General features: G+C 43.0%; 1 protein-coding gene and 2 long non-coding RNA genes across 25 annotated transcripts in view; 2 read left to right on the top strand and 1 right to left on the bottom strand.

Annotated features, from left to right (window-relative positions):
- The window catches only part of LOC110492836 (neurexin-1a-like), a 79,103-nt gene extending 74,227 nt beyond the window's left edge, over positions 1 to 4,876 (top strand). For 15 of the 21 annotated variants that reach the window (XM_036946193.1, XM_036946190.1, XM_036946185.1 and 12 more), the window contains 2 exons: positions 2,534 to 2,612; positions 4,037 to 4,876. In XM_036946193.1, the coding sequence (XP_036802088.1) occupies positions 2,534 to 2,612; positions 4,037 to 4,341 (384 nt within the window). In that variant the 3' untranslated portion in view covers positions 4,342 to 4,876. The remainder of the gene's footprint in view (positions 1 to 2,533; positions 2,613 to 4,036) is intronic. The other 6 variants (XM_036946198.1, XM_036946199.1, XM_036946183.1 and 3 more) reach the window with 2 other exon arrangements.
- A 1,127-nt stretch (positions 4,877 to 6,003) lies between these two features.
- LOC118939507 lies at positions 6,004 to 7,817 on the bottom strand. Of its 3 annotated transcripts, none has more exons than XR_005036441.1 (5): positions 7,765 to 7,817; positions 7,292 to 7,729; positions 7,014 to 7,246; positions 6,874 to 6,966; positions 6,004 to 6,839 (listed from the first exon to the last, which is right to left on the bottom strand). It is a non-coding gene; the product is annotated as an uncharacterized LOC118939507 (long non-coding RNA). The 3 variants fall into 3 exon arrangements; XR_005036442.1 differs by lacking the exon at positions 7,765 to 7,817 and having other exon boundaries at positions 7,292 to 7,629; positions 7,665 to 7,745; XR_005036443.1 differs by lacking the exon at positions 7,765 to 7,817 and having other exon boundaries at positions 7,292 to 7,536; positions 7,596 to 7,702.
- Positions 7,818 to 8,612: 795 nt separating this feature from the next.
- Positions 8,613 to 9,075, top strand: LOC110511413. Its single transcript, XR_002471721.2, has 2 exons — positions 8,613 to 8,789; positions 8,841 to 9,075. It is a non-coding gene; the product is annotated as an uncharacterized LOC110511413 (long non-coding RNA).
- The last annotated feature ends 10,994 nt before the right edge of the window (positions 9,076 to 20,069 follow it).

Here is a 20,069-nt window from a genome sequence, read left to right as displayed (position 1 = left end):
AGGAGAGTGATGGAGGGCTGCGTCAGATGACCTGGCCTCCACAATCACCCGACCTCAACCCAATTGAGATGGTTTGGGATGAGTTGGACCGCAGAGTGAAGTAAAAGCAGCCAGCAAGTGCTCAGCATATGTGGGAACTCCTTCAAGACTGTTGGAAAAGCATTCCTCTTGAAGCTGTTTGAGAGAATGCCAAGAGTGTGCAAAGCTGTCATCAAGGCAAAGGGTGGCTACTTTGAAGAATCTCAAATATAACATTTATTTTTATTTGTTAAACACTTTTTTGGTTACTACATGATTCCATATGTGTTATTTCATAGTTTTGATATGTTCACTGTTATTCTACAATGTCGAAAATAGTAAAAAAAAAAATAATAAGAAATAAGAAAAACCCTTGAATGAGTAGATGTGTTCAAACTGTGTGATTGGATGAATATACATTACAGACAGAATATGGATAGAATATTAAATATATCTGAAGAATATTATCTGTACAACAATAGTTAAATAGGGTGGCCTTGACTAGAATACAGTATATACATATGAAATGAGTAAAACAGTATGTAAACATTATTAAAGTGACCAGTGTTCCATTATTAAAGTGACCAGTGTTCCATTATTAAAGTGACCAGTGTTCCATTATTAAAGTGACCAGTGTTCCATTATTAAAGTGACCAGTGTTCCATTATTAAAGTGACCAGTGTTCCATGTCTATGTGCATAGGGCAGCAAGCATGTAAGGTGCAGAGAGATGGAAGATTACAGTAACAGGTATCACATTGATCTAAAGATCTGCTTACAGATGTGATTTTTGATTTGCTAATTAGCAAAAGTGAAATCTATCACATGGTTGCAAGAAGTAGCTGGCTGATGTAGTGATTCATTTGATGTTAGCTTGTATAGTGCTTTTGTGCTAGACTTGTGTCGTGCTGCATTTCGGTTATCTTGGGACGCGTATTCGTCAAAATATTTTTCGCCCATTTCTTTTGTGAGGTTTTTATGGATTCTAGTCCTCTTCTATGTTGGGTTCTAGACCTGTTCTATATATCTGGTTCTGCTGTTCTCTCCTGTCTCAGTACAGAGGTTAGTTATGACTACTGCAATGCATCACACTTCCATTTTAATTCATCACTGACTCTGTGTGGCTTTAACACATGCACACACACACACACACACACACACACACACACACACACACACGTTTATGCACACACACACACACACACACTTTCTTTTTCTCTCCCTTCCTCCAACACTCCATTCCTCCATTTCTATCCCTCTTCTCTCTCCTCTCTCTCTCTCTCTCTCTCTCTCTCTCTCTCTCTCTCTCTCTCTCTCTCTCTCTCTCCCCTCTCTCTCTCTCTCTCTCTCTCTCTCTCTCTCTCCTCTCTCTCTCTCTCTCTCTCTCTCTCTCTCTCCTCTCTCTCTCTCTCTCTCTCTCTCTCTCTCCCTCTCCTCTCTCTCCTCTCTCTCTCTCTCTCTCTCTCTCTCCTCTCTCTCTCTCTCTCTCTCTCTGTCTCTCTCTCTCTCTCTCTCTCTCTCTCTCTCTGTCTAGTGGTGAGTGTCAGTGTTTTGTGTCTCTCAGTGAAACACTCCCTTTTTATTTCCCTTCGTTTTAATGGCTTGAACTTGGAGTTGCCATGGCAACAGGAGGGTGAGGAGAAGGTGTGGGGGGGGGGGGGGGGGGGGGTTGGTCAAAGGAGCATCTTCTTCCCTTGTGTTGCTGATAGGACATGGAGATATGGGCAGAGACATGAAGGATTCATAGTTACTACACTGTACTGTATACTGTTGGTTAGTTACTGTATTAAATTTGATATTATATATGTACCAGCCTGATCACTGGAAATAGACTAGGAATTCAGACGTTTGAAAAGGTCCTGATAACATCGATATTTGCCTTCCTCTGCACTCTCCGATTGCCCAGCACTGGCGCAAATTCATGAAGCTCGGGTCGGAGCAGGCCCGAGAGGGGAGGAAGAAAGGAAAGAGAGAGGAGGAAGAAAGGAGAGAGAGGGAGAAAAAATATAGGGAAGGAGAAAGGAAAGGAAAGAGGGTAGGAGAAAGGAGAGAGGTCGGAGAAGAAAGGAGAGAGGGGAGGAGAAAGGAGAGAGGGAATGAGGGAGAAGAAAGGGAAGAGAAGGAAGGGGAGGAGAGAAGGATGAGTATATTCCTCCCTTGTGATTAGATCACAGCTGGTAACTAACAACTCTGTCTTCTCACTCGCTCTCTCCGCCTCTCTTTTCACAATTTGGCAGTTTGCCAGGACGTGTGTGTGTGCGTGCGTGCGTGCGTGCGTGCGTGCTGTGTGCGTGTGTGTGTGTGCGCGAGGATGTCATGTTCATGCATCCAGAAAATCTAAATGTGTTTGACTTCACATTGAGCGTTGTATTGTGTTCTGTTTGTAGAATGAGAGGAGCTCTCTGAAAATAGATTACATGTAGACATGTAGATATCATTAACGTGAAAGGCTCCAGGGATGAATAAATGACTAAAAAACAATAGTGTGTGTTTTATGATCTAACGTCTCTCTCCAGTCAACAGACGACCTGCTGGTGGCATCAGCTGAGTGTCCCAGTGATGACGAGGACATTGACCCATGTGACCCCAGCTCTGGTAATACATACCATATAGAGTACATTATACTACTACTGCTATAGTACTACTATACTACTACTGCTATACTACTACTGCTATAGTACTACTGCTATACTACTACTGCTATAGTACTACTTCTATACTACTAACCTCACACACTAACAGTCTGGCTAGACTAGATTGAAAAACTATTTTAGAAGGTTTAATGTGAAGCAGAAAGTTTACCCTGCGATCACCCTGCGATTACTGCATTAAATTCTGCAGTGCAAGTGAAAATAGAGCACTGTCCTATATTATTTTTCCAATAATAATAATACTTTTTTATTTTACCTTTTATTTAACTAGGCAAGTCAGTTAAAAACAAATTCTTCTTTACAATGACAGCCTAGGAACGGTGGGTTAACTGCCTTGTTCAGGGGCAGACTGACAGATTTGTACCTTGTCAGCTCGGGGATTTGATCTGGCAACCTTTCGGTTTCTAGTCCAACGCTCTAACCACTAGGCTACCTGCCGCATACATATCATTTTTATATCGCTTTTCATGAACTGAAAGACGCTTTACAGTATCAAGGAAGCCAAAATCTAAACAAAAACAATGCCAGATTAAACAGAAAGATGCTGGCAGCCAGATTAAACAGAAAGATGCTGGCATCCAGATTAAAAAGAAAGATGCTGGCAGCCGGATTAAACAAAAAGATGCTGGCAGCCGGATTAAACAGAAAGATGCTGGTAGCCAGATTAAACAGAAGGATGCTGGCAGCCAGATTAAGCAGAAAGATGCTGGCAGCCAGATTAAACAGAAAGATGCTGGCAGCCAGATTAAACAGAAAGATGCTGGCAGCCGGATTAAACAGAAAGATGCTGGTAGCCGGCTTAAACAGAAAGATGCTGGCAGCCGGATTAAACAGAAAGATGCTGGCAGCCAGATTAAACAGAAGGATGCTGGCAGCCAGATTAAACAGAAAGATGTTGGTAGCCAGATTAAACAGAAGGATGCTGGCAGCCAGATTAAACAGAAAGATGCTGGCAGCCAGATTAAACAGAAAGATGCTAGCAGACAGATTAAACAGAAAGATGCTGGCAGCCAGAATAAAAAGAAAGATGCTGGCAGCCGGATTAAACAAAAAGATGCTGGCAGCCGTATTAAACAGAAAGATGCTGGTAGCCAGATTAAACAGAAAGATGCTGGCAGCCAGATTAAACAGAAAGATGCTGGCAGCCAGATTAAAAAGAAAGATGCTGGCACCCGGATTAAACAAAAAGATGCTGGCAGCCAGATTAAACAAAAAGATGCTGGCAGCCGGATTAAACAGAAAGATGCTGGTAGCCAGATTAAACAGAAAGATGCTGGAGGCCAGATTAAACAGAAAGATGCTGGCAGCCAGCATGGAATAAAATACTCTCTCTATCTCACCCTCTCCCTTCCCTCCTCCTCCCTCCAGCAGCCCACCCCCCTCTCCCGGAGGTCAAGCCGTTCCCGGGGACGTCGGAGGTGGTAAGGGAGTCCAGTAGCACCACAGGCATGGTGGTGGGCATCGTGGCAGCCGCCGCCCTCTGCATCCTCATCCTGCTCTACGCCATGTACAAGTACCGCAACCGGGACGAGGGCTCGTACCACGTGGACGAGAGCCGCAACTACATCAGTAACTCTGCCACCCAGCCTAACGGCAGCACCAAGGACAAGCCGCTGGGCATCGCCAAGATCTCCAAGAACAAGAACAACAAAGACAAGGAGTACTACGTGTGAGGAGAGGAGGAACTAACTAATGACATTTATATACACCCGTGGAGGCTGCTGAGGGGAGGACGGCTCATAATAATGTCTGGAACGGAGCAACCATGTGGTTGATACCATTCCATTGACTCCATTCCAGACACATTTATGAGCCGTCCTCCCCTCAGCAGCCTCCACTGACATATATACATATACACGTATACACACATACAGGAGGACATGCTCTGATACACACACTACACAAACACACACACACAGAAAATTACACACACACACACAGAGAGAGTGAGACGAAGAGACTGTCATGAGGGCAGAGGCCCATGCTGTACAGTAATAGCCACTCACCACAGCCTCTCTGTGTTCAACCAGAATATAGCAAGCAGATAGTAAAGGACCAGAAAGGGGCAATTATTTTAAAGGACCAGTCTCCCGTCTCTCTCTGGTATAAACTGTCCTGTGGACTCAGAGAGAGGAGAGGGGAGCAGAGTCAGAGAGAGGAGGGGGGAGCAGGGTCAGAGAGAGGAGGGGGGAGCAGGGTCAGAGAGAGGGGAGCAGAGTCAGAGAGAGGAGGGGGGAGCAGGGTCAGAGAGAGGAGAGAGGAGGGGGGAGCAGGGTCAGAGAGAGGGGAGCAGAGTCAGAGAGAGGAGGTGGGAGCAGGGTCAGAGAGAGGAGGGGGGAGCAGAGTCAGAGAGAGGAGGGGAGAGCAGGGTCAGAGAGAGGAGGGGGAGCAGGGTCAGAGAGAGGAGGGGGGAGCAGGGTCAGAGAGAGGAGGGGGGAGCAGGGTCAGAGAGAGGAGGGGAGAGCAGGGTCAGAGAGAGGAGAGGGGAGCAGGGTCAGAGAGAGGAGGGGGGAGCAGGGTCAGAGAGAGGAGGGGGGAGCAGTGTCAGAGAGAGGAGGTGGGAGCAGAGTCAGAGAGAGGAGGGGGGAGCAGGGTCAGAGAGAGGAGAGGGGTGCAGAGTCAGAGAGAGGAGGGGGAGCAGGGTCAGAGAGAGGAGGGGGGAGCAGGGTCAGCGAGAGGAGGGGGGAGCAGGGTCAGAGAGAGGAGAGGAGAGCAGAGTCAGAGAGAGGAGGTGGGAGCAGGGTCAGAGAGAGGAGAGGGGACCAGGGTCAGAGAGAGGAGGGGGGAGCAGAGGAGGGGGGAGCAGGGTCAGAGAGAGGAGTGGGGAGCAGGGTCAGAGAGGTGAGGGGGGCTGGTCAGAATAGGAAAGAACCGAGAGAATGCTTGTCTTCTGTCATACAGAGACAAAATCATAATAACCAGATTAACACCCTGATAAACTCAGTTATAGTTGAGTGTAAGACTGGTGTTTTGTCCAATGGTATAACACCAGATTACCTGAACCTAGCCCTAACCCACAAGTCAGCAGGATGGACGTTACCCCGGCAACAAGACAGGAAGAGCCACACCCACCAGGGTTGCCATGGTGGCTTGATATGCCGACTCGCTATAGGTAGGTGGGAGAAGGAGCTTTGTGTGTTTCAAGTGTTGCTGGGACATTTATTGTACAAAACAATACAACGTCACAACGTGATATCAACCTATCAACACTATGTAAACAAAAGACTTTGACTCTGGAGAGGAGACCAGACACCAGAACTAACTACCTACCTACCTATCTACACATACCACATATATATATATATATATATATATATATATATATATATATATATATATATATATATATATATATATACACCAAAATGTCATCACTGACTCTATGATGGCAATGAAATGTGAGATGATGATGACGAAGACGCTGATGAAGAAAAGAGGAAGAATGAAAATGTTTGCAGTTTAAACTCTTTGGGGAAATTGTTGCACGTTGAATTATCTTACTCCATGTGTTGCTAACAGAGCAGAGACTACAGGGGTTACTCCTAAACCCAGCACAGCTATGACCTACCACCTGACCTACCGACTGGGTTTATAATAAACTACCACCTGACCTACCACCTGACCTACCGACTGGGTTTATAATAAACTACCACCTGACCTACAACCTGACCTACCAACTGGGTTTATAATAAACTACCACCTGACCTACCGACTGGGTTTATAATAAACTACCACCTGACCTACCGACTGGGTTTATAATAAACTACCACCTGACCTACCACCTGACCTACCGACTGGGTTTATAATAATCTACCACCTGACCTACCGACTGGGTTTATAATAAACTACCACCTGACCTACCACCTGACCTACCGACTGGGTTTATAATAATCTACCAACTGGGTTTATAATAATCTACCACCTGACCTACCGACTGGGTTTATAATAAACTACCACCTGACCTACCAACTGGGTTTATAATAATCTACCACCTGACCTACCAACTGGGTTTATAATAATCTACCAACTGACCTACCAACTGGGTTTATAATAAACTACCACCTGACCTACCAACTGGGTTTATAATAAACTACCACCTGACCTACCAACTGGGTTTATAATAACTACCACCTGACCTACCACCTGACCTACCAACTGGGTTTATAATAAACTACCAACTGGGTTTATAATAACTACCACCTGACCTACCACCTGACCTACCAACTGGGTTTATAATAACTACCACCTGACCTACCACCTGACCTACCAACTGGGTTTATAATAAACTACCACCTGACCTACCAACTGGGTTTCTAATAAACTACCACCTGACCTACAACCTGACCTACCAACTGGGTTTATAATAAACTACACCTGACCTACCAACTGGGTTTATAATAAACTACCACCTGACCTACCAACTGGGTTTATAATAAACTACCACCTGACCTACCACCTGACCTACCAACTGGGTTTATAATAAACTACCACCTGACCTACCACCTGACCTACCAACTGGGTTTCTAATAAACTACCACCTGACCTACTACCTGACCTACCAACTGGGTTTATAATAAACTACACCTGACCTACCAACTGGGTTTATAATAACTACCACCTGACCTACCACCTGACCTACCAACTGGGTTTATAATAAACTACCACCTGACCTACCAACTGGGTTTCTAATAAACTACCACCTGACCTACCACCTGACCTACCAACTGGGTTTATAATAAACTACACCTGACCTACCAACTGGGTTTATAATAAACTACCACCTGACCTACCAACTGGGTTTATAATAAACTACCACCTGACCTACCACCTGACCTACCAACTGGGTTTATAATAAACTACCACCTGACCTACCACCTGACCTACCAACTGGGTTTCTAATAAACTACCACCTGACCTACTACCTGACCTACCAACTGGGTTTATAATAAACTACACCTGACCTACCAACTGGGTTTATAATAAACTACCACCTGACCTACCAACTGGGTTTATAATAAACTACCACCTGACCTACCAACTGGGTTTATAATAAACTACCACCTGACCTACCAACTGGGTTTATAATAAACTACCACCTGGTTTATTCACTTCAACATAATATACTTCATTTACGCCCAACAGGCCATTATTACTGGGCTTAATAATGACAGACAGACAACACATAACAACTGGATCAATACATGGTGGTCCTCTGTAGCCCCATTGGTAGAGCATGGCGCTTGCAACATCAGGATTGTGGGTTCAATTCCCGCTGGGGTCACCCATAAGTTAAAAAGTACATTGCTTTGGGTAGAAGCATCTGAGAAATGGCATATATTATTATTGCAAGATCATATATCAATCATCAATAAGAAGATGGGACAGATACAGGACACGCAACAACTTAATTTGTACCCAATCAACCTTCCCTCGCCTCCCAACACACAGCAGATACTGACCAACCGAGGTGTGACTGGGCTACAGTGTCGCTGAGAGGCCGGGTGGTGTGTTTGTGTCGGGGTGCGGTTTAGTGAGTGACCCTGGTGTAAAGGCAGGATATGTTCCCCTGCCACAGGCCCAGCCCTGTTTACCAGCCTGTGCTATAGACATTACATGTACAACTGACTGTACCTGCTCTGATGAGTGTTTTATATCAACAATGTCTGTACAATAATCCAAAACTGAATATTACGTGTTATCATGTGTTTCTATAGCGATAGAGCTGTTCATGATGCCATTGGCTAAGAGAATTTGAGTTGATTTACTGTCATTGGCCCTCCTTCTCTGTGCATCCTGTTGCTTCACCTCATTGGTTGATTGTCCCGCCCGTTGTCCAGGTGATCAATCCCAGCCAGGCAGGTGTGTGTGTGTGTGTGTGTGTGTGTGTGTGTGTGTGTGTGTGTGTGTGTGTGTGTGTGTGTGTGTGTGTGTGTGTGTGTGTGTGTGTGTGTGTGTGTGTGTGTGTGTGTGTGTGTGTGCGTGCGTGCGTGCGTGCGTGCGTGCGTGCGTGCGTGTGTGTGTGAGGGCGGGCGATGTGGAGAAGGTTGAGGGGGTGAGTATGATGTCATTCAGAGTGTGTAAGACTGTTTGTGTCTTAAAATGGCACCCTTTTCCTCTAAAAGTGCATGACTTTAGACCAGAGGCCTATGATCTACGTGGCTCTGGTCTAAAGTAGTGCACAGGCTGCCATTTGAGACACGGGCTAACTGTAGGAACAAAGCAGATAGAAATTCACTGTCCAGAACGGGCAGAACTCTCCATTGTTTCTGATCTGCTCATTGTATTTGTATCTGCTGTCAGTGAACTCCCCCAGGTCATCCAAGCAATATTGCCAGCCAATCACATGGTTGCATGGGAATCAGACTGTGAGCGGGACATAAATCATTAAAGAAAAAGTAGTAAATAAACTGGAAAATGTAACTAATTATTTCCCCTCTCTCCCTGTAGTCTATCCCCTCTCTCCCTATAGTCTATCCCCTCTCTCCCTGTAGTCAACCCCTTCTCTCCCTGTAGTCAACCCCTTCTCTCCCTCTAGTCTATCCCCTCTCTCCCTCTAGTCTACCCCCTCTCTCCAACTCTTTATCTTTCCATATATCTCTATTTCTCTCTGTTCCTCTCTCCCTGTAGTCAACCCCTTCTCTCCCTCTAGTCTACCCCTTCTCTTCTCTCCCTGTAGTCAACTCCTTCTCTCCCTCTAGTCTATCCCCTCTCTCCCTCTAGTCTACCCCTTCTCTTCTCTCCCTCTAGTCTACCCCTCTCTTACTCTCTTCCTCTAGTCTACCCCTTCTCTTCTCTCCCTCTAGTCTACCCCCTCTCTCCCTCTAGTCTACCCCCTCTCTTCTCTCCCTCTAGTCTACCCCTCTTCCTCTCTTCCTCTAGTCTACCCCTTCTCTTCTCTCCCTCTAGTCTACCCCTCTCTTATTCTCTTCCTCTAGTCTACCCCTCTTTTCCTCTCTTCCTCTAGTCTACCCCTCTCTTCCTCTCTTCCGTCTCCTCTATGCTCTATATCTGAAGTAAAGAAGAAGCATTGAGCTGTGGTATTGTTCATAAAAGTGTTTGTTTAGCCTTTTAATTTTATACATTTTCTACCGTATTTTACTTTTATTTTTATTGTTGCAGTTCTTTGAAGAACATAAAGCGGACATTTATTATGAAAAATAGTTTTGAAGATCTAACGAGTCAATAAAATATTACCCAAGTGAAGTTACCATGATTTCTATTCTAAAATATTAAAATAAGTGCAGTTATTTTTATACATTTCCTGCAAAACACTCCATTTCTTTAACTCTCCCTCTAACCCATTCTCTCTCTTTCTCTCCTCCCCGTTCTCACTCAATCACTACCTTATACCTGCCTCTCTCTCTCCCATCTCCATCTCTCGTTTCTTCTCTCCCTCTTTTTCTCCCCCTTATGGTGAAGGTTGACAGTGCAGTTTTGCTTTCATCACTGTGGACCCTTTAATTTCTCTCTCTCCATATCTCTATCTACCTCTCTCTCTCTATCTACCTCTCTTTCTCTCTCTCTACGTCTTTCTCTCGCTCCCTCCCCCACTTTCTCTCTCTCTACCTCTTGCTCCCTCCCCTCCCCCTCTCTCTATCTACCTCTCTTTCTTTCTCTATGTACCTCTCTCTCTACCTCTTTCTTAGTTCCCTCTTTCTCTTTATCTTCTCTTTCTTTCACTCCCTTTCTTTCTCTCTCTATCAACCTCTCTCTCTCTATCTACCTCTCCTTCTCTATGTACCTCTCTTTCTCTCTCTCTACCTCTTTATCGTTCTTTATCTACCTCTCTTTCTCTCTCTCTACCTCTTTCTCTCACTCCCTCTCTATCTACCTCTAATTCTCTCGCACACTCTCTTTCTCTCCCTCATCCATTACCTTATGAAAGGTTTGTAAATGTGTTATTATATAAGGACCAAATGATCTGGCGTCCTTGACCACAACATACACACACAGCCCTCCAGCCCCGGAACAATACGGGTGCATGGAGAGTGGGGAAGAGAGTAGGATGATATAGAGGGCTGTAGGGAGAAGAGAATGGAGGAGGAGGACAGAAGACAGTGTGTGCATGCATGTAGGAGAGGAGTGTTATGGAAAGTAAACTTATGTAAATGTAATATATTTTATTTTTTTCTTTATAAGAAATTTGGAGAGGAAAAAAATCTAAAAAGCTGTTTTAGCTTTGTCATTATGGAGTATCGTGTGTAGAAGGATTAGTATTTTTTTAAATGTATCTATTTTAGAATAACATGCTGACCACACCGCTTAGAATAAGGCTGTAATGTAACAAAATGTGGAAAAAGTCCAGGGGAATGCAGTGTACAGTATATTCAGACTTCAGGGCCTCTTGCCGGCTTTAATGTGGCTCGTGGTCCATGGTTTTGACACATCAGACTAAACTAAACACACCCATGCAAACACAGACTGAACACACTCACTGTTCCCCTACCTCCTACCCTCAACACCTTACACCCTACCCCCCATCTCCAACACCATAAGCCCTTATACACCATAAGCAGCTTATACAATGTAGTGAGTGATGGGAACGGTATCCTTGATTTCACCCAGCCTATCAAAGAGCAAGGTTACTGTTTTGCAGTAATAGTGTATCCATATTGATTTAGATTTATTCAATACTTGTAGAGCTTTGCAAGATCCTCAGAGTTAGGGGAGGGGGCAGAGGGTAGGGTTTAGGGGAAGGGGACTGAGGGTAGGGGAAGGGGTCAGAGGGTAGCGGAAGGGGTCAGAGTGTAGGGTTTATGGGGCAGAGGGTAGAGTTTATGGGGCAGAGTGTAGGGTTTAGGGGGCAGAGGGTAGGTGTTAGGGGTCAGAGGGCAGGGTTTAGGGGTCAGAAGGTAGGGTTTGGGGTCAGAGGGTAGGGATTAGCGGACTGGTTCCCAAACCTTTTTGGCCCGCGACCCCATTTTGATATCTGAAAATTATATGACAGTCAATTGCAAATTAGTCTGACTTCATCTATTTATCTCACCACCAGTAATGAGATGGGTGTGCTTGATGCATGTCGCGTCGGAGCTTCTCAAAGTCAGGGGTCGTGATCGACAGTGTGCACCTCATCTCTCCTGTCACATCCAACTTCGATCGATATTTGTTTTTAATGCAGACGAGAGAGCTGAATCAGCGTACCGTGTGTTTTAATGCTCGGAGGGAGACGGCACAGTTTTCCCTTTGAGTCAGGAACCAAAACTCCTCCATAGTGATCCGTGAATGCGTTGTCTGCAGCATTCGGTCACATGAGAGCTTGATCAGCTGTTCGATTTCTCGATTCTCTAAAATGATGTTGGAGGCAGCTTATGGAAGAGAAATTAACATTCAGTTCTATGACAACAGTTCTGGTGGACATTCCTGCAGTCAGCATGGCAGTTGCACGCTCCCTCAAAACTTGAGAGATCTGTGGCATTGTGTTGTGTGACAAAACTGCACATTTTAGAATGGCCTTGTATTGTCCCCAGCACAAGCTGCACCTGTGTAAGGATCATGCTGTTTAATCAGCTTCTCGAAATGCCACACCTGTCAGATGGATGGATTATCTTGGCAAAATAGAGATGCTCGCTAAAAGGGATATAAACAAATTTGTGCACAAAATAGTGTATAGAAAATGTCTGGGATCTTTTATTTCAGCACATGAAACATTATATATATATATATGTATATATATATAAACACTATATATATATATATATATATATATATATATATATATATATATATATATATATATATATATATGTATAAATATAAACACTATATATATATATATATATATATATATATATGTATAAATATAAACACTATATATATATATATATATATATATATGTATAAATATAAACACTATATATATATATATATATATGTATAAATATAAACACTATATATATATATATATATATATATGTATAAATATAAACACTATATATATATATATATATATATATATGTATAAATATAAACACTATATATATATATATATATATATATATATATATATATATATATATATATATATGTATAAATATAAACACTATATATATATATATATATGTATAAATATAAACACTATATATATATATATATATATGTATAAATATAAACACTATATATATATATGTATAAATATAAACACTATATACATATATATGTATAAATATAAACACTATATATATATATATGTATAAATATAAACACTATATATATATATATGTATAAATATAAACACTATATATATATATATATATATATATGTATAAATATAAACACTATATATATATATATATATGTATAAATATAAACACTATATATATATATATATATGTATAAATATAAACACTATATACATATATATGTATAAATATAAACTATATATATATATATATATATATATATATATATATATATGTATAAATATAAACACTATATATATATATATATATGTATAAATATAAACACTATATATATATATATATATATATATATATATGTATAAATATAAACACTATATACATATGTATAAATATAAACACTATATACATATATATGTATAAATATAAACACTATATATATATATATATATATGTATAAATATAAACACTATATATATATATATATATATATATATATATGTATAAATATAAACACTATATATATATATATATGTATAAATATAAACACTATATATATATATAAATATTTACATTACCAGTCAAAAGTTTAGACACCCCTGCTCATTCAAGGGTTTTCTTTATTTTTTACTATTTTCTACATTGTAGAATAATAGTGAAGACATCAAAACTATGTAATAACACATATGGAATCATGTAATAACCAAAAAGGTGTTAAACAAATCAAAATATATTTTATATGTTTGAAGAATCTAAGTAGCCACACTTTGACAGATTTGTACACTCTTGGCATTCTCTCAACAAAACCTCTTTGCGGTTGAGGGAGGTGCAGTTGCCATACCAAGCGGTGATGCAGCCAGTCAAGATGCTCTCAATGGTGCAGCTGTAGAACTTTTTGAGTCATGCCAAATCTGTTCAGCCTCCTGAAACTGTCACGCTCTCTTCACAATTGTGTGGGTGTGTGTGGACCACGTTAAGTCCTTAGTGATGTGGACACAAAGGAACTTGAAGCTCTCGACCCGCTCCACTACAGCCCCCTCGATGTGGATGGGGGCTTGCTTGCCCGCCTGTTTCCTGTAGTCCACGATCAGCTCCTTGGTCTTACTGACGTTGAGGGAGAAGTTGTTGTCCGGGCACCCCACTGCCAGGTCTCTACCTCCTCCCTGTAGTCTGTCACTGCCGTCTGTGATCAGACTTACCACCGCTGTGTCGTCAGAAAATGTGATGGTGTTGGAGTCGTGTGTGGCCATGCAATCGTGGGTGAACAAGGAGTACAGAAGGGGACTAAGCACACACCCATGAGGGCCCCCCATGTTGAGGGCCCATCCACACCAGCTGAGGGCGGCCCGTCAGGAAGTCCAGGATCCAGTAGCAGATCAGCCATGATCAGAGCATTGTCTTCTTCAAATTGGCTTGTTTGTGAATGTCTTCAAACAATTTCACCACCATCTACTAAACACAATAAATGAATGACAGAAAAGGTTTGGTTCAACACTCCAGGACTGCATGTGGTGGTAAATCACCAGCTTAACCCTGTTAAAACCATGTATTAGAAACACTACCTTCTACTATGTTGTTTTGCATTGCATGAAACAAATGTTTGCTTTCATGTTTAAACTTCAAAGAAAGAAGCCTGTCAATTATTTAAGAGGCACTGTTGGTTTGAATTCTTTGTTGTACAGTCTACTTAATTAGTTTGACCTATTGCGTTGATATGTGAAATAGTGGCCTGATTTGGTTTAGCCAATTGAAAGTCTTGTTAAGTTTTGGGCCAATCGTGTGAACTTTGGTTTTATTTACTGGTGTGGGGCACTTTTAGGGACACTTTGGACACTGCTGGAGACGTGAAGAGAAACAGAGACGTACACTGTTGAGTTTAAACTTTTACATCTGATGGGCCCTCCTGAGTGGTACAGTAGTCTAAGGCACTGCATTACAGTGCTAGAGGCATCACTACAGACCCTGGTTCGATCCTGAGCTGTATCACAACCCGGCCACGATCTGGAGTCCCATTGGGTGGCGCACAATTGTCTGGGTTAGAGGAGGGTTTGGCCGGGGGGGCTTTACTTGGCTCATCGTGCTCTAGTGACTCCTTGTGGTGGGCTGGGCGCCTGCAGGTCGACCTTGGTCGTCAGTTGAATGGTGTTTCCTCCGACACATTGGTGCGGCTGGCTTCCAGGTTAAGCTGGCGGGTGTTAAGAAGCGAAGGTTTGGCGGGTCGTGTTTTGGAGGACGCATGACTCAACCTTCGCCTCCCAAGCCCATTGGGAGCGAAGGTTTGGCGGTTCACATTTCCCCTGTCTTCTCAATATAAAGTTCAAGATATGTTTAATGTTTTTAAGAGATATATAAAGTTATAATGTTTGTGTTTGTTGTTGTTTGCAAACCCGGGTCAAATGCAACTCCAAAGTATTTGAGGTGCTTCGAGTTTTGGAGATGCGCCTAATTTAGCCTAGAAAGTTTAAATGTTAGGTGTAGTGTGTACTGGCAGCACAGAGAGAAGCCAAAACTAACCCTCACCCACACACGCACATGTACTTGATTCATTTCTTGTGTTATCAGAAACATTCTGTCCTTCAGCACATCCAAATTGTTCAAGGACAAAGACCAATCTCCCAACCCTTCTGTGTGTGTGTGCCTGTGTGCCTGTGTGCCTGTGTGTGTGTGTGAGAGAGAGAGAGATAGAGCGAGTGAGAGGAGGTTACACAGCTGCACGCAGCCGGTTTATCATGAGGACGGAAAATGCTGGTAGATATGCCTCATACACACACAGTGTATCAAACACACACACAGTGTATCAAACACACACACACTCCAAAGATGTTATTTCAAGGTTGCAGGTGCAAGGCAGGTCCATGAGTCCACCTGAATGTGGAAAAACACTCTGATGCCCAGTCCCAAATCAACCCCCAGTCCCTAGGCCTAGCTACTACCACTTACCACCTACCAGGGCAGCGGGGTAGCCTAGCGATTAGAGCGTTAGTCCAGTACCAAAAGGTCGCTAGTTTGAATCCCCGAGCCGACAAGGTGACAATTCTGCCGGTGTGCCCTTGAGCAAGGAACTACACCCTAAATTGCTCCAGGGTCGGCGTTGATACTGCCTGTGACCCCACTCAGAAATGAAAAAAAACACATTTCAAAATCACACGTGTATTAATAGGACAAATATAAGCACCCACCAAATTATACTGAACAAACATCTAAACGCAACATGTAAAGTGTTTATTTCACAAGCTGAAATAAAAGATCCCAGAAATGTTCCATATGCAAACAGCTTGTTTCTCTCAAATGATGTACACAAATGTATTTACATCCCTGTTCGTGAACATTTCTCCTTTGGCAAGATAGTACAGCCACCTGACTGGTGTGGCATATCGAGAAGCTGATTAAACAGCATGAATATTACGCAGGTGCACCTTGTGCTGGGGACAATAAAAGGCTACTTTAAAATGTGCCGTTTTGTCACACAACACAACGCCACAGATGTCTCAAATTGAGGGAGCATGCAATTGGCATGCTGACTGCAGGAATGTCCACCAGAGCTGTTGCCAGAGAATGTAATGTTCATTTCTCTACCATAACCCGCCTTCAACATAATTTTAGAGAATTTGGCAGTACGACCAACTGGCCTCACAACCGCAGACCAACCGGCCCCACGTGTAACCACGCCAGCCCAGGGCCTCCACATCCGGCTTCTTCACCTGCGGGATCGTTTGAGACCAGCCACTCGGACAGCTGTTGAAACAGTGGGTTTGCACAACTGAAGAATTTCTGCATAAAGCGCCAGGAACCGTCTCAGGGAAGCTCATCTGCGTGCTCGTCGTCCTCACCAGGGTCTTTATCAGACTGCAGTTTGGCACCGTAACCTACTTCAGTGGGCAAATGCTCAATTGGCACGCTGGAGAAATGTGCTCTTCACAGATTAGTCCCAGTTTCAACTGTACCGGTCAGACGGCAGACAGCGTGTATGGCGTGGTGTGGTCGAGCGCTTTTCTGATGTCAACGTTGTGAACAGAGTGCCCCATGGTGGTGGTGGGGTTATGATATGGGCAGGGATAAGCTACAGACAACGAACACAATTGCATTTTATCTACTGCAATTTGAATGCACAGAGATATCGTGACGAGATCCTTAGGGCCATTGTCGTGCCATTCATCTGCCGCATCACCTCATGTTTCAGCACGATAACGCACAGCCCCATGATGCAAGGATCTGTACACAATTCGTCCCTACCTTTTTTTTAACGTTTTTTTAAAATGTATTGAACCTTTATTTAATTAGGCAAGTCAGTTAATAACAAATTCCTACTTACAATGACGGCCTACCAAAATGCAACAGGCCTCCTGCGGGGACGGGGGCTGGGATTTAAAAAAACTAAAAAACAATATAAATATGGGACAAAACACACATCACGACAAGAAACAACACAAGACTACATAAAGAGAGACCTAATGATGACAACATAGCAAGGCAGCAACACATGACAACACAGCATGTTAGCAACACAACATAACAACAACATGGTAGCAAGACAACATGGTAGTAGCACAAAACATGGTACAAACATTATTAGGCACAGACAAAGGCACAAATGTCAAGAAGGTAGAGACAACAATACATCACACAAAGCAGCCACAACTGCCAGTAAGAGTGTCCATGATTGAGTTTGAATGAAGAGATTGAGAGAAAACTGTCCAGTTTGAGTGTTTGTTGCAGCTCGTTCCAGTCATTAGCTGCAGCGAACTGAAAAGAGGAGCAACCCAGGGATGTGTGTGCTTTGGGGACCTTAAACAGAATGTGACTGGCAGAACGGGTGTTGTAAATGGAGGATGAGGGCTGCAGTAGATATCTCAGATAGGGGGGAGTGAGGCCTAAGAGGGTTTTATAAATAACCCCAGTGGGTCTTGTGACGGGTATACAGAGATGACCAGTTTATAGAGTAGTATAGAGTGCAGTGATGTGTCCTATAAGGAGCTTTGGTGGCAAATGGTAAAGAACATCTTGCCGCTCAAGATCACCCTTACCTGCCGATCTATAAAGTACGTCTCCGTAATCTAGCATGGGAAGGAAGGTCATCTGAATCAGGGTTAGTTTGGCAGCTGGGGTGAAAGAGGAGTGATTACGATAGAGGAAACCAAGTCTAGATTTAACTTTAGCCTGCAGTTTTGATATGTGCTGAGAGAAGGACAGTGTATTGTCTAGCCATACTCCCAAATACTTGTATGAGGTGACTACCTCAAGCTCTAAACCCTCAGAGGTAGTAATCACACCTGTGGGGAGAGGGGCATTCTCCTTATCAAACCACATGACCTGTGTTTTGGAGGTGTTCAGAACAAGGTTAAGGGTAGAGAAAGCTTGTTGGACACTAAGAAAGCTTTGTTGTGGAGCGTTTAACACAAAATCCGGGGAGGGGACAGCTGAGTATAAGACTGTATAATTTGCATATAAATGGATGAGAGGGCTTCCTACTGCCTGAGCTATGTTGTTGATGTAAATTGAAAAGAATGTGGGGCCTAGGATTAAGCCTTGGGGTACTCCCTTGGTGACAGGCAGTGGCTGAGACAGCAGATGTTTTGACTTTATACACTGTACTCTTTGAGAGAGGTAGTTAGCAAACCAGGCCAAAGACCCCTCAGAGACATCAATACTCCTTTGCCGACCCACAAGAATGGAATAGTCTATCGTATCAAAAGCTTTGGCCAAGAAAATAAAAATAGCAGCACAACATTGCTTAGAATCAAGGGCAATGGTGACATTCATTGAGAACCTTGAAGGTTGCAGTGACACATCCATAACCTGAGCGGAAACCAGATTGCATACCCGAGAGAACACTATAGACATCAAGAAAGCCAGTCAGTTGATTATTGACAAGTTTTTCCAATACTTTTGATAAACAGGGCAAAATAGAAATAGACCTATAACAGTTAAGATCAGCTTGATCTCCCCCTTTAAATAAAAGATGAACCGTAGCTGCCTTCCAAGCAATGGGAACCTCCCCGGAAAGGAGACAGGTTTAAAATGTCAGAGACAAGCTTGGTGATGATAGGGGCAGCAACATTAAAGAAGAAAGGGTCTAAACCATCTGACCCAGATGTTTTTTTGAGGTCAAGTTTAAGGAGCTCCTTTTGCACCTTGGGATCAGTGACTGCGTGCAGGGAGAAACTTCGTAGCAGGGCAGGGGGAAAAGAGGGAGAAGCATCGGGGATAGTCGCATTAGAAGGGGTGGGAGATGAGGAAATGTTAGACGGGCAAGGAGGCATGGCTTAGTCAAATAGGAATTCTGACTTAATGAAGTGGTGATTAAAGAGCTCAGCCATGTGCTTCTTGTCAGTAACAAACACATCATCAACATTAAGGGACATGGGCAGCTGTGATGAGGAGGGTTTATACTCCAGGTCTTTAACTGTTTTCCAGAACTTCTTGGGTTTAGACCCACAGAGAGAGAACTGCTCCTTAAAGTAACTAACTTTGGCCTTCCGGACAGCCTTATATATGTGCACTTATATATTATTTGCCAGAACGACAGCCAGTCAGCCTGAGTATGCGTGTGCTGAGCCTTTCGCCAAATGCAATTTTTGAGGTGAAGTAACTCTGCAAGATCATGGTCGAACCAGGGGTTGAACCTGGTTTTAATTCTCATTTCCTTTATGGGGGTGTGTTTGTTAACAACACCACTGAAAATCCAAAAAAAAAATAAGAAGATTCAAGCGTCTTCGACAGAGGGGATCAAGCTAATTCTGTACCAATTTACAGAGGCCAGTTCATGAAGGAAGGCTTGCTCATTAAAGTTTTTTACCAAGTGTCTATGACAAATCAGTACAGGTCATTTCACTGAGCAGCCATTACGAACACAGGCTGTAAAACAGTGATCACTAAGATCATTACAGAAAACACCAGACTGATACCTATCAGGATTAATTGTGAGGATAACATTGAGGAGAGTAGCCTTCTCTGGGTGTTTGGAGTCATACCTTGTGGGACTGGTAATAATCTGAGATAGATTTAGAGAGTCCCATGGCTTTAGGATTTGGTCAGGTGGTTTAAGCATATCCCAGTTCAGGTCACCTAGCAGGACAGATTCAGATTTAGTGTAAGGGGCCAGGAGAGAGTTTAGGGCAGGTAGGGTACAGGCCGGTGCTGATGGAGGACGATAGCACCCAGCAACAGTCAACAAAGAGCTATATGAAAGTTTAATGCTTAAAACCAGCAAATCAAATTGTTTGGGGACAGACTTCCAACAGATGCATATCTGTATTCTCAGGTAA

This window comes from Oncorhynchus mykiss, chromosome 16 (assembly GCF_013265735.2).
Source record: "Oncorhynchus mykiss isolate Arlee chromosome 16, USDA_OmykA_1.1, whole genome shotgun sequence".
NCBI classification, from domain to species: Eukaryota; Metazoa; Chordata; class Actinopteri; order Salmoniformes; family Salmonidae; genus Oncorhynchus; species Oncorhynchus mykiss.
This window is presented reverse-complemented; position numbering and strand designations above follow the sequence as displayed.